This window comes from Quercus robur, chromosome 8 (assembly GCF_932294415.1).
Source record: "Quercus robur chromosome 8, dhQueRobu3.1, whole genome shotgun sequence".
NCBI classification, from domain to species: domain Eukaryota; kingdom Viridiplantae; phylum Streptophyta; class Magnoliopsida; order Fagales; family Fagaceae; genus Quercus; species Quercus robur.
The window spans coordinates 23038937-23054786 of record NC_065541.1 but is presented as its reverse complement, the minus strand read 5'-3'; the positions used below and the strand labels follow the sequence as shown (position 1 = coordinate 23054786).

General features: G+C 30.9%; 1 protein-coding gene across 2 annotated transcripts in view; it reads left to right on the top strand.

Annotated features, from left to right (window-relative positions):
* The first annotated feature begins 540 nt into the window (after positions 1 to 540).
* LOC126695014 (uncharacterized) overlaps positions 541 to 15850 on the top strand; it is a 40625-nt gene continuing 25315 nt past the window's right edge. The window contains exon 1 of one of the 2 annotated variants that reach the window (XM_050391609.1): positions 541 to 2697. In XM_050391609.1, coding sequence (XP_050247566.1) covers positions 613 to 2697 — 2085 coding nt within the window. In that variant the 5' untranslated portion in view covers positions 541 to 612. Of the gene's footprint in view, positions 3276 to 15850 lie in introns of both variants that reach the window. The other variant, XM_050391608.1, reaches the window with a different exon arrangement.

Genomic DNA, 15850 nt, shown 5'->3' with positions numbered 1-15850 from the left:
TAACATAGTGATATAGTTTGATGCAACTCTTCATAGGTAATGAAGTAGAGCCTTTTCCCACAGAGTCGTAGATTTTAAGCAAACAGTTTTTAATCAAAAGGAACTATGTACTTAATTTTCATTTGTTGTAATTACTTCTTCTTCTTTGTTTCCCCCATTTATTTAAAACCTCATTAAACAACACTTAGCCATTTATTTATTTTTAAGGAGACAAGATATATATTCACAATTGATAAGACTATAAGAGTATGATCAGCTTAAAAGAAGAAAAAAAAGAAAAAGAAAAAAGAAAGAAGAGTACGAACTCAAAAAAAAAAAAAGTATTGCAAATATATTTGTAAAGTCATTGGCAAAAAAAGGAATATATGTAAAAGGTTTTAAATAATAAATAAGGAGAGAGAAACAAAATTGCTATTAATTAAGTAAATGAGGTGTAAATCAATTAGCATTTAATGCTATTTTTTTAACCATTAGATCAATTACAAATCTACTGTCTACAAATGGTGTAATATATATACATATATAGGTGAGTGTGCAGTCAAGTCTTCACACAGCAGTGTTGTTCTTGTTTATCTTTCTTTTTTCTACAAGAAAGAAGCAATTACTAAGGTCATGAACACCTCCGCAATGACCAACTCTTCACCAAGATGGCACTCACTGCCATGGTTTCTCATCCTTTTCTTTCTTTTCACCACCTTCCTTTTCATCTCTGTCACTTCCTCTGCCTCTCAAGATACTTACTATGAGCACTGTTCTTCAACTGTCGCAGGCTCCAACTCCAAAAAATTTCCACTCCCAAAATTGCCACTTCCTCGAACCCATAATGGTTACTACACTGGTGGTGATAATCTCCACACCCAAAACTCGTATTCTTACTCTCCCACTTTCTCAAACTCCATTTCACTTCGCACCAGAGCTGTTCATGAAACTGATATCTCAGGCTTATTCAAGGTTGAACTGAGTTTGACAATTCAAGTCTCAAATATCTACTACCAAGATAGGCCTCGAAGAAATTCAGTAACTTTTAGACTACAAGGTTACTGGTCAGAATCAAAGGGGAACCTTTGTGCGGTTGGAACAGGTTTTACTTACAACAAAGAAGATTATTTGCTCAAGCTTTTTGCTGTTCTGAAGCTCTCTAATCTCACAAAGTCAACTAATATTACTAGTTTGATTACTGGGACTTTAGAGAGTCTGAGTTCTGATAATGAAGATTCCTACTTTGTTCCAATTTCCATGTTGTTGTTTCCTCAAATGAAGTACAAGTACTCATATGTTTCCGATGATTCCAAAGCTCGTTGTTCTGGTGGAAGTGATCATCTTCCAAAAGGCTTGTCACTTAGTTCTCTGCCAACACACAGTTTCTGTTCAATAGTCGCAAGGGCAGTCAATCGATTCAATTTGAAATATTCAGGGGGTTGCGTTTCTGCAAAGAACTGCAGCAATCCTTTGGATAAGAGTATCGGATATGTGCCAAATCTTATGTCTTTGAGTGAAATTGAATGTTCTGAGGATAAAGAAAGGATGCGAGTCCTGGTGGAGTTTGCTAACGGGAGCTATATTGATTATTACCGGCATTTCAGTCCCAACATGACTCTCGTTGGGGAAGGATCATGGGATGAGAGCGAGAATCAGCTCTGTATTGTTGCTTGTCGGTTTTTGGGCATGACACAATCTTTTTCTGATGCTCGTCTTGGTAATTGTTCAACCATGTTGACCTTGAGGTTCCCTGAAGTCTGGTCAATCAGAGGTGCTAGTAGCATTGTGGGACAAATTTGGAGTGTCAAGGCTAGGAATGAATCTGGTTACTTTGATAAGATCATGTTTCAAAGTGATAGGAATTATATGCGAGGGGATGCCGGTGTGTCTAGTGCGAAGTATGAGTATTCCAAGATTGACATAGCGAGGAAGTCATGCTCAAATCCTGCTAAAACCAAAGGGAAAGTGTACCCAAATGCGTTTTCTTATGAAATGAGATTCGACATGTCAGTGAAAAATTCCAAAGGAAATATAGGTTGGGGTTATTCTGCCCCAATCTCTGTTGATAATCATCTCTATCAGTACTCAAGCTATGTGGAGTCTGAAGAGCCAGCGAATTTCACCAGCAGTGGTTCAGTCAATATCAGCTACCACATAGACCTCACAGCGTACTCCACGATCTCTTCATTCAACACATCTTCCACATTGTATGAGAACTTTGAGATCTTAGCTGAAGGGTTGTATGATGCTGAAACAGGAAGCTTGTGTATGGTAGGGTGCAGAACTCTTGGCTCAAACGATTCTCTGGATTGCGAGATTCTTGTCAATTTTGAGTTCCCTCCAACAAATAGAAGAAATTCAGGTCGTATCAAGGGAAGCATAAAAAGCACAAGGGAAAAATCTGATAGTCTTTACTTTGAAGTTTTAGACTTGTCTGCAAATACATATTACAGGGATGAAGCCTCCATTTGGAGGATGGATGCAGAAATCATCATGGTACTTATCTCCACAACACTTTCATGTGTGTTTGTGGGACTCCAACTCTTTCATGTCAGAAGGCACCCGCATGTGCTTCCCTTCACCTCACTTGTCATGCTATCAATTCTCACTCTGGGTCACATGATACCTCTTATGCTCAACTTTGAAGCCTTGTTCCTGAGAAATTCTCGTAGGAGAAGTATACTCTTTGACAGTGGTGGATGGATCGAAGCAAATGAGGTAATTGTAAGGATGGTTGGAATGGTAGCTTTCTTGTTTCAATTCCGTCTTCTGCATAGAACATGGTCAGCAAGAAGGGGTGATGGAAATCAGAAGGCTTTGTGGATTGCTGAGAAGAGGGTTCTCTTTGTAGTCTTACCATTATGTGCAGCTGGGGCTTTAGTCGCTGTGATAGCCAACTGGGGAAATAATGAAAATGATGTTGTGATGGATACCTATTCCTTAAGTACCAATCCACGTTCTCTTTGGGGTGACTTGAAATCTTATGCTGGATTGGTCTTGGATGGTTTTCTTTTGCCTCAAATACTGCTGAACCTGTTTTGGAACTCCAGAGAGAGAGCTCTCTCTTGTGGATTCTACATGGGAAACACTTTAATAAGATTGCTACCTCATGCATATGATCTTTACAGGGCTCACAAATATTTTCACCAGTATGGTGGGTCATACATATATGCAAATCCTGGAGCAGATTTTTATTCCACTGCTTGGGATGTGGTTATCCCCCTTGGGGGTTTGGTTTTGGCATTGATCATTTACCTGCAGCAGAAGTTCGGTGGTCGGTTCATCTTTCCTCGGAGGTTTAGAGATTTGGAAGGCTATGAAAAGGTGCCTGTGGTTAGTGATGCATAATTGCCAAAGGAATCTTACATTCCCCCATCTATGGCCTTCTACATATATTGAGCATTTTGTATGTTTTCTAAGTTAGCTGTATGATCTCTTTTGGTTATCGTTCTTGTATTTAAGCTTATGCCTCTTTCATTTCATATTACTAGCTTGTAATTAATGTATGCACTTAAAGATATATAATAAGATGCATAATATAATTCCTATATATAAAATTTAAATACTATTGATAGTCATTTTTATATTTTGTTGACTTTTTAAAAAAAATTTGTAAGGATATTATTAGATATAAAATGTAAATTGTAAATTTTTTTAAAGATTTTTTTATTTTTATTTTTTAAGATTCATTTATTCTAGACAATTTGGTTTTTGTTCTTAATAACTCATTTTGATGAATATTTATGATGTGGTCTCACATTTGATTATAAAATTAAGAAATAAAACTCTTTAATAATAAATAATTTAAGACACATGGCACAAAATTGAAACTCTAATTTGAAATTCTAATTTGAGTTTCCCTCTCTCTCTCTCTCTCTATATATATATATAGATGTCTATTTGGCTGGTGCTTTGTCTCATATAAGGATCAGATTTCTTGAATCTGAGTTTGAAAATTAAGGAATCGAATATTTTTTAGTTTATTCTGCCTTTTTATATTGCTCCTCCTTTACCCGCATTTGTGATTCAATTAGGCACTTAAGCATGAAAAAAGAAAACTTGTGTCCACCATCTAACAGGCACCATGAAAAAGTAAAGTGTTGACACGTTAGTTTCACTAGTGTTTTTTTTTTTTGAGAGAGACACTAGTGTTGCTAGGTGAAATAAGTTTTATGCAAATCTATAATCACATAAAATTAAATATGTGGCTTGTAACAGAAATATAAATAGTTGATATATCTATTTTTCGAATGAAAGCCCAACAAACGAAGCCCAAATGCAAGCTTTAGCAAATGGACTAATGTAGTTGGGAAAATTTTCTTGGACAAATGTAATGATGATGAAAAATGGGAATCAGAGGGAACATTGATTTGCTTATTTTACAGCTACTGGCAGTCTAGCACATTGCTTTGCTTTGTGTATTTCCTGAAATAAACCCAAGTCAATCCAAAAAAAAAAAAAAAAAAATCGAAAAACAGATCACTCTGTCGACATAACATTTCCCGTGAATTCATTATTTTGATTGAAATTTCCGTGCCTCTTGATATTTTTGATTCTTTATTTTTTGGGTTTCTTGTTTCAATAACCATAAAGCTTATAAACAACCTTACTACTGTGTTCATTGATACTTGAAGCCCAGACAGCTCTTCTTTAGCCTAATGAAGGACAAAGAATAGTTTCAGGTTTCAAAAAAATCTCAAAAAAAAAAAAAAATGAAGAATAAATACTCCTAGAAACTCAGCAGCCCATCAAAAGGCTCTGATCGACTAACCTTAAAGAAGCCCAAAACCTTTAAACCACACTATCCGGATTTAGCCGGGCTGACTCCATATCCATCCTTCGAAACTTGGTCCTCTTCCTCATCTACTCTTACAAATCAATTAGACCTGGAAGCACATGTCGGGTCTATTGAATTTGAGTCCGAAGCATAATAGGATAATTTTTTTTTTTTTTTTTTTGAGAATTATAATAGGATAAAATTGATTGTTATCTCAATGACCCATATCCGGTTTTTGTAACTTAAAATGAGCCGTATATATTTTTCACATACATAAGAAACATTTTATAGAAATGTTATGTATATAATATTTTCATAAAAAATAATAAGTGGCATATGTTGTTATTAGAGGGTAAAAAAGTAATTTTAATTATATATATATATATATATATTTTTTGGGTTTCATTTTAATGTTATACTTTAAAATTAATAATAATTTACCACTTAAAATTTGTTTTGAAAGAGGTGTTGTGAATGATAGGATGTAGCACTTCTCAAAACTTTTAACATAATTTGTAACATTTTTTTTTCCATATTTCTTTCAATATAAATAAAAGAAAAAAAATACAAAAAACACTAAAAGATAAAAGTTAAATAATATATAAATCCTTAATCCCATCATATATATATATATAAATGAGACATTAAATAAAGTTAAATCAACAATAAACTAATGTGTTTTTAAAATTGTTTCTTGCTGCACTATAGGCAATCAGTGTTGGCTAGACACTATAGGCAACTAAGGCAATGGCCTAAGGCCCCGAAGAAAAAAAAAAGCACCCTCTTTTAGGAAACAAATTTAAGACTCTTCTATTGACCAATAAAATGCACTATTATTAACAACAGTAGGTGAAAAGAAAAAAAAAAAATTAAAACCCGGTCTTCCCAAAGAAATAAAGTGAATAGTCATTTTTTTATTTTTACTCTATCTTAAATTTTTTTTTTTTTTTTTTTTTTTCTTGAGTACTTTTCCTCCTTTCTGGTTAGTATGAGTTATCACATCAACTATTTACCATCATATTAGCATTGCCCCTCACGTGACATTAAGTTTTTTACTTTTACGAAATGGACCCTTAATGCTGATGTGTTTGACATCAGCTTATTTATTTTTTTGTTAAAAATATGCTAAAATATAATTGTATTAAAAAAAAAAAAAAGTAAGAAAACATGAGGTCTTAAAAATTGTAAATTAACAGCAACAAAAAAAAAAAATGTAGGCAAATCACACTTAATATTATATTAAACAAAATCAATTAAAGACATTCCCATTAAAAAAAAAAAATCAATTGAAAAATAGACTTAATGTCTTAATAGTTAATGGTACGGAGGGCACACCCTTTTTATTTTGCTAAGCATTTCCTTAAACTTGTAGTTGATAAATTTTTATTTGTACAGTTGTGTTTTTGATAAATTAGGTTTTATTATTCTACATTTTAAGTTTTATTTTATTCTACTTGAATTAAAATTTTCTATCATAGATCATGTTTCAATTATTCTTAAATATTTCTTAATCTAAAAGTGTGCTAGATTTGGGAGTGCACGAATCTTTTTGTTTCCCCAGAATCTATGCTCGATCTATCAAAGCTTTCTTAATATCTTGTGGCAAGTGATGATGATTGATCAGTGACATAATGATAAACAGGCCACGTTTTTCACGGTTGCTTGGTCGCTTTGGAACAACAGGAACGATGCCAGACATGCGGGCTTGAGGTTGAGGAAGACTGCTGCCTTGATGGTTCGAGGGGTGTGTGCTTTATTTGAAAAAGTATCGGGCTGCCAGTTTGGTTACTGCGCGCAGAGCCTGCTGAGAAACTGGTTGCCCCTTGGACCTCTCCTATAGCTCCACTATACAAGATCAATGTCGATGGATCAGATTTTGCTGCACAGAAAACAGTTAGGGTTGGGGTCTTGATTAGAGCTGGCAAAGGCAGCATGGTGGTTGTGGCTATAAGTAAGAAATAATAGCTCCTTTGGATGCTTTTTGATCCGAAGTGAAGGCTTATGAAGCTAGTAACTAGTTCATAAGGATATGGGGATTTATTGTTGGAAACATAAAAATTAATTTACCTTTGTGATTATATAAACAAGAACAATAAACAAAGATCTAATCACAAATAGTAACACAAATAGATTTAACATGCAAAAACAATAAAAAGAAGAAATCTACAAAATAATTAAATAACTTACAAACCATATGCGTAAAGCTGTAAAAAATGAATGATGCAAAACTGATCAGTTTTGTGTTTGACGCAATCTCCTTAACAAATAATTAATAACATGTAGGGGAGGCATTGCAATCTCCGTGCTCAGGGAACTGAACTATGTCTCTTTCTCTCTCTTTGACTCTATGCAGATGTATGCACAAAAATATTTTCCTCTAAGAAAGTTTTCTCAATTCAATTATTTATTTATTTTTTTTTATTTTATGAATGAGGGATTATGAACATGTATGTCATATTGTTCAAGAAAAATTGTTGTGCATAGGCTTGCTAACTCAAAAAATAAAAAATTATTGTTTGGCCAGTAGGGTCCATTGCACACATACATAAGCCTAACCTAATGTCCAAACCATGAACATATAAACTCATATATTATCTCTTTCGTTTCCTATGTAGGACTCATGGATTTTCACCACTTTAATAACATGATCAAGTGAACATATGAGGAATTAATTTCTTATTTACTCCATAATATTTTTCTAACGATCTGCATATGAATAAAAATTGACAAAACACAATGCAAATGATAATGTAGACACACAGATAGTAGAAGAAAAGTTTTCGTATCGGGACATGTGGCTTTTAACTTTAACCATTTCTTTGTGAAAGAGTATTGGGTATATTGGCTAATTAGTGAACTTGATGCTTTTGTACTGATAGCAGTTTGTATATACCAAGACAATAGAATTCACATAGCTCATTTTTAAACACAGTTTATTCCTATGGTTGTGTTCATTTTGGCCCAAAACATATCTCTGTATTTTCATGATGTGCTCTAGAGAATTTAGCCTTGGACTCTTATAGAAGCGGCTCACTTCACACTACATCATAGGAATAGGTAAGATATGTTATCTCCAAAGTGAAAAAATTAATCTCCACAATTTGGTAGTCCCTTTGAACCTAGACCTTGGGATCTCCATTTAACTAGGTTGGGTTGCCATCCCGGAAACTATTAGGTTATAGGTTTTTATCCCATTGCCATGGACACGCAGTTTATTTGCTCTCCACTTAAATAATTGATTATGGATCCGTTTTATAATCTGAAAATAATTCCACTTTGAGAGCAACTACCTTATGGTATTATGTCTATGATGAATATGTTGAGATTGACCATAACTCTATGCCCTACTAATATATACAAATAAGAGTTTGTTTAGATTCATAAGACTTGCCAATTATATAATGCTTCCCACTAGATGTAGCTTTATGTAGAACTAATCAACATTCTCTTGGTAGCTTTAATGATACCATTATTACTACCTACAATGAGCATGTGATATAGCCACAAACTCTTTTGATACCCTTGACATAACACTAGTTGCATTAATTCTAAACCCATTTAATATCATCACTTTGTCAAATTTCTCTTGTCATTACTTTAAAGATTGCTTCAATCTATCTAAGGATTTAACAATCCTACACCTTTGTCTAAGAACCCCAATTCCCTTTGGTTTTATTATGTATCAAGTAAACTCACACCTTCCTTTTATTTGTAACCTTCTAAAACAAATCTCGCCTTCTACTAGCCAATAGTTCCATTAGCTCTTCAATTTTCAGCTTGTAGAATTGCCTATTACCATGCATGGTGTACATGCAAGTTAGATTTGAGCTTATATGAGAGAGTAAATAAATTATATAACAGTACATCTTGATGAGAAAGATTATGAGTAACAAAAATGCAGGCTTTGATTTCACAAAGTCTAGAGAAGAAGAAAGTAATTGCAAGAATGTAAAGTTGACACAAGATGTACATGGAAAACCATAAAAAAAAATTAAAAAAAAAAAGGATGAAAAACCACAGTTTGAGCAAGAAAGGAGCATTCTTGCTTTGTTTAGCCTTGTATTGTATGGAAAGAAGAGGTAACTCTTGTACAATAAGGGTGTTCTTCCTTAAAAAGAGAGACCTTGTTTTTAACCTTACTATCTTATCAACTTTCTACTCTCTTTTTAAAAGATCTACTTAGTTTCTTACTCCTAAAAGTCCAGCTGCATGTTCCTCTTATAATCTGAGGAATATGGTTGAGTACAAAGACAGGTGTCAAGTTATCATTTTTTTTTTTTTTGGACCTTACCACAACTGGGGTACTACTTGGTGACTGGAGGAGAGAGAATACGCCAACATGGCACTATGGCATGCGGGTAGGTGACTTTGCCACTGCCTGGGGAACAACTCTCGAGCAATGAGAGGGACATCAGGAGTATTGTAGGTGATACATGTGTCCCTAAAGTGGTCCAACATGCACTCAGCCGATAAGGGGTGTTTCTATAGTTGTTGACTTTAGAAGGTCACTGTCTCCTTTTTGTGAGTGCTTGAGTACCATGTTAGATGCATATCTTATTTCTTTCCCAAGGCTGTCATGCCTTTGGTAGGGGCTAAGGATAGAACTTTGTATTTCCTCTTCCTTTGCTCATAGTCACTCCACGTGTAGGGTCCAGATCCAACTACATAGACATTCTCCCATGCCTTGGTTGGTGTAATGTACACATGGATTTCAAAGATGGATTTAATTCATTCTTGATACTCTCTTTTTCAAGAAAGCACTTTAGGTGTGAATATTGCTTCTTTAAAGTCTTAGAAACTTTGGACCAAATGAATATGACTTTTTTTTTTTTGCCTTTTACTATATCCAAGTCAATGTTATTCATTTCTTCAATGAAAGGGACATCAGAAGTACTACACGTGTCCTTGAAGTGATCCAACATGTTCTCAGCCAATAAGGGGTGTTTCTATAGTTGCTAACCTTAGAAGGTCACCATCTCACTTTTGTGAGTGCTTAAGTACCATGTCAGATGCATATCTTACTTCCTTCCCAAGGTAGTCATGCCTTTGGCATGGGCTAAGGATGGAACTTTGTAGCCAACATTTCCTCTTCCTTTGCTCATAGCCACTTCATGTATAGAGTCCAGATCCAACCACATAGATATTCTCCCATGCCTTGGTTGGTGTAATGTACACATGGATTTCAAAGATGGAATTAATTTATTCTTGATACTCTTTTTTTCAAACCTTAGGTGTGAATATTGCTTCTTTAAAGTTTTAGAAACTTTGGACCAAATGAATACGACATTTTTTTTTTCCTTTTACTAAATCCAAGTCAATGTCATTCCTTTCTTCCATCAACTCTTGATCATAGGAGGTACTAGATGTATACTCAAACTAAAAAAAGAAAAAAGAAAAAAAAATTATCACTTGTACAAGACTTACAAGTAAAAATATATTCTAAGTAATAAATATGCATATAAAAAATAACAAATTCATGAATTAGATATTAATATGAATTACTGGAATAACCATAACCACTGAAAACACAATCAATGGTTCTTTATCATTTATGAATAGGAACCACCACCTTTACCAGACATCCCCACATTTAAAGAATTTATAGTAAGACAATCACCATTTCCATAATTCACAAAGTGTCTTAGTGGTTTTCTTTTGAGGCATCTTGTTTGTTTGTTTGTTTGTTTTTTTATTTATTTTTTAATTTTTAAATTTTAATTTTTTTTTTCTTTTTTCTTTTGAAAATACCTGTTTGGTAGAGTTGTTTGAGTATTGTTATTCAAAATGATGTGAAAATTGTGGTTAAAAAGTGTTGTGAAAACACGTATTTAAAGTACTCATAATGCAAAAAATGTGTTTGGTATTATATTTTTAATAACGTCTTTTCAAAAGTGAAGAAACATAGTTGTGTGTTTGGTATGTGTGTGTGTGTGTGTTTTTTTTTTCTTTTTTTAAAGTGATGACATGTAGTCTAATTAGTGGGACCTATAGTTTTTTACTTATTTACAAAAGTTTCATTGAACAATGTTATTTGAAAACTAAAAATTGGTAAGGGGGGTTTTCTAAATTCAGTGTTTAAACATCCTAAAATAAGAAACGTAACTCAAACACTTCTAAAAAAAACTTCTTACCAAACGTGTTTTTTTTTTTGGGCCCACAGTTTTCAGTATTTAAACACTAAAAACTATTGTTTGAATTACCTTACCAAATAGACTTAGTGGAAAAAATAGCATCCCCCCTCCCCCCAACATGCTCTACGGTTTATATCATATACTATATAATAAAATTTGGGTTTAGACGTTGTAGTTATGCCAAGTGGTTGCACCAAATTGCAGAAAATTTTTTAGATTTAAAAATATATATATATATTTTTTTTTTGTTCTTATCTCTTCTTCTCCTATAATTTCTAAATTGATAAAAATCTTAATTTGATTACAATCCAAACTCTTCATCTAATCCTTTTATTATTATAATTTATAAGTTGATAAAAAAAATCTTAATTTGATTACAATTCAAAATCTTCATCTAATTCTTTTTTTTATTTAAATTATATTACTACATGTAAAAAAAAAAAAAAAAGTACACATAGAAAACAAAAACAACAACAATCTTCATCTATTCCTCTCTTTAAAAAAAAAAAAAAAAATTATATTACTTCATTAAAAAAGAAAAAAAAAAAGAAACAAAATCTTCCTCTTCATAAACGTGACTTTTTTTTTGGAAGATAATTATTGTGACATCTTATTAATTCTTATCAACTTTTCTTCCATTGGTTTATTACTTATTTGGATAAAGTTATGTTGATAACAACTTATTCTTCTTTTTGTGTTTTTTATTTATTTATTTTATTTTAGGTTTTAATTTCTACATTAATTGATAATTAGGTTTAGGAAAAAAAATTCTATCCTATTTCCTCACAACTATCCATCATGTTTTCTTTTATTTCTTTCATTTTTTTTATGTTATGTTCACATATGACTTTTTTTTTTTTAATTCAAATTGCATCGATTATTTTCAACTCAAAAAAAAAAAAAAAAGGTAAATAAATCCCCTTCTTTGTTCTTATTAACTTTTCTTCTATGACTTTATCACTTTTTTGGATAAAGTTATGTTTCTAAAAAATCTTCTTCATTTTTTGGATAAATTTAAAATTCTAAGCTGATTATATATATATATATTTTAAATCTATCCTATTTTCTTATTGCCATCATTCACGTTTACTTACTTTTTTTTTTATGTCAACATTTTTTTTTTTCATTCAATTTATATGACATATTTTTTGGATAACTTCTTCTTATTCTTCTTCTTCTTTTCTCTTCCCCATTATCAATAATTTTCATTCTCTTATGATTCCTTCCTATGTTGTTTAGAAATCTAACTCTCCTTTGTTTTTGTTTTGTTTTTTGTTTTGTTGTTTTTGTTTTTTGTTTTTGTTTTTTTTGTTTTTTTCTTATTACGTAGGCAATTTGATGTTTGTGAAATTCATAGCAGAAGTCTTTATCAAACCTACCATCCAAACTATTACAGGCATGTATTTCTCTTCGCTTAATCCATTTATTATTTAAGAATTATCAAATTTTGTATTCTCTCCTACAACAAAGGTTCCATATGTATTCATGTTATGTTTATATATGCGTTATTAGATTAAATTAATTTTCTTGAGTAGTAAAAATTTTATTAATAAAAAGGAGAATAATTGAGCAAAAGCATGATGTTTTAAAGAATTAGATTTTAGCTTCACACATCCACAAATTAAGAGAGTTTGAATTTAAGTTTATTATTGATTTTTACTTTTAACGACACTCTTATGAAGATAGTTTTCTTGAGATTAAACTCTATTAGCTAAAGTTTTAATAGTATAAAATTCTTTTTCCACTAAATCTAGATTAAGTTTACAACTTTTAAACCATTGCTCTATTAATATTTGGATAGATACAAAAGTTTATTTGTTGACATCAACTTTTTTTCCCTCTTCATCAATTATCTACAATTTTTATTTTGTCACTACACTTTTTTGTCATATTTTAATTTAAGTGTTAATTTATATTCTTTTAAAATTTTCAATCCACACACTTGAAAAAGTTTAAGTTTTACAAATTTTAGTTTTTTTCCGTGAGTTAAGCGTTTTAGTTTAGTATTTATTTTACTTTTTAATGACACTCTTATGAAGAGTTTGTTTGTCTATTTGGTTACAAAATATGTGAAGATTTCATATATAATCATCTCAAGCAACTTTACTCCACACATATGGTTAACACTTATTCTTTCTTTGTTTACATTATGCATTATGAAAGTCAAAATAGTGCTCATAAGCGTCAAATGCCATGTTTTATCTCCTCAAAATGGCCATTCATTTTCAAATTTTTCCTTTCAAAATTAAAGTGTTTTGGTAATAGGTTATACTACTATATGCATACTATCATTAATTATTAATATAGTGGCAATAGATAGCTAATGCAGATCAAACTCTTTTATCAATAATTTAAAAATCTATTTTCTAAACTATAAGAAATTTAAAATTCTACTTCATCTAAGATTCTATTAGCAAAAGTTTTCAAGTAATTTAAAATAATTTAATATTTATTTTAACTGTATATCATAATTTTATGTTTTAATATGTAAAATTTATATATTACACACCCTACTCATAAAAAGTGGCTCAAATGTATGTATTAATTATATATCGTAACATTAATGTTTTTTTATAATGTGACTAACTAATTATTATTAATATAGTTTTGAATCTTTTAATTTATTTACATATATCTTTTTAAGTAAACCGTGTAATGCACAGACCTTTAACTAGTATAAATATAAAGTAAAACTATATATGCTCAAACATTTTAAAAGGTTATACACTACAACCATGTATGTATACGTGTCCCTTAAACTTCATTAATAAGTAGTAACATCTCTAGCTTAGGGAAGAACTGTATGAGCAGGGACGGAGCCAATCATTGGCTTTGGGGGGCCATGGCCCCTCCTATTTGTTTATTTATTTATATTTTAAATTAGTATATATGCAGTATTAATTTTAGTAATTTTTGTAAAGGTTAGGGAGTGAAGGTTAGAAGGTTAGATGTGATGGTTAGAAGGTTAGATGTTAATTTTTTCCGTTGGTTTGCATTTACACCATTCGCTCCGCAGATCACCTTTATGCAGTACCATTTCAAAGCCATCAGATGAATACACAAGATCATAATCGCAAGCTTAATATAATTCTGGGAGTAATTAAACGGTCAACGATTCGAACAATCTAAATCTAAATATTATAACGTTTGATTCGATTGTTGAATATCGCAGCGATCAAAAAATTTATATATATATATATATATTATTCAACCAATTAAGCAAACAAACCATTTATATATATTATTGATGCGATGAGGCTCTTTTCTAATGAATAAAAAAATCATTTATATATTTGCATGTGTGACAAGACTCTTTTTTATTTTTTTATTTTAGGTTTAATGTCATAATTTTCCATTCATTTATTTTAATTTACTGCAAAAATAACATTTTTTTTTTAATTGAATGAGTTCTTGAAAACGAAATGAATGAATAAACAAAACCAAATCAATATGTACCTAAATATAAATAAAATGACATTGGTGGTAATGATTCAATTTCTACATTTGACTTTAGAACCATTAATGTAAAAGAGAAACGTACACTTTCAAACCAAATCAAGTAATAAAATGAAATATAATAATAAAACAAAAAGAAGATAACCAATTAAGCAAACAAACCATTTATATATATTCTTGATGCGATGAGGCTCTTTTCCAATGAATAAAAAAATCATTTATATATTTACATGTGTGACAAGGCTCTTTTTATTTTTTTATTTTAGGTTTAATGTCATAATTTTCCATTCATTTATTTTAATTTACTGCAAAAATAACTTTTTTTTTAATTGAATGAGTTCTTGAAAACGAAATGAATGAATAAACAAAACCAAATCAACATGCACCTAAATATAAATAAAATGACATTGGTGGTAATGATTCAACTTCTACATTTGACTTTAGAACCATCAATGTAAAAGAGAAACGTACACTTTCAAACCAAATCAAGTAATAAAATTAAATATAATAATAAAATAAAAAGAAGATAACAACATGTCTAAATATATGTACCCCAAACCCTCATAATCTCATGTTTCTCCCTGTATAAGGTATCCGACTCCAATGGCAATGCAATCCCATCCACAATCTATTCATAAAAATTAAATTAAAAAAAAAAGGAAAAGAAACTCATAATTGTTAACACAATAAACTAGAAAAAAAAAAAAAAAACCCCTTATATTTGTAAACCCAATGAAATAAATAGTACAAAGAAAAAAAAAATGCAAAGACAGAATTTGATTCATTTTGCAATACTAAAATACCGTTTATCTCTTCAAATACTTGAATTTGGTTTTCTAATATTTTGTGAAAGAAAAAAAAATTGAATTTGATAATTGAAAAAAAGTGGAGAAGTGCCGTTTTAGGACGTGTTACCAAATAAAATCATAAAATTTTGAGGACAAAAGACATGTGAAAAAGATTAGAAACATAAGCAAACAAACCTGCCACATAAAACACTTTCCATCTGTATCGATGTCAAAATCTAAGCATAAAACAAAGGAAAAAAAAATTAATTTTTATATAAAATTCATTGGAACTAACCAACTCAAAAAAAAGAGATTACCTGTAGGATTAAAATCAATGATGTTGGAATCTTCCTCTGTTACAAGATTATGCTCTGTATTTTTGCATAGTTAAATGTGCTCCTGTGTGCTCATGAACTTCTCGAAGTTATTTTTGGGAATTTAGGGCTGTTTCACAATGTTATTTAAACAAGAGTTTTCAGTATTTAAATAATAATAACACTTTTGACACATATTTTTATAATATTTAAACACGTATTTTTATAACACTTAAAATTAAACAACAATACTTAAATACTACTACCAAATGGACCCATTTGTTTGAGTTTGAAAACCAACTAGAGTGTGGTTTTATTTAGGTTTGGCTTACCTTCAGTACTTTTTAAAAAGAAATCTCCTTTCATTTTAGAGAAGTGCTTTGTTCACAACATTTTCACAACATG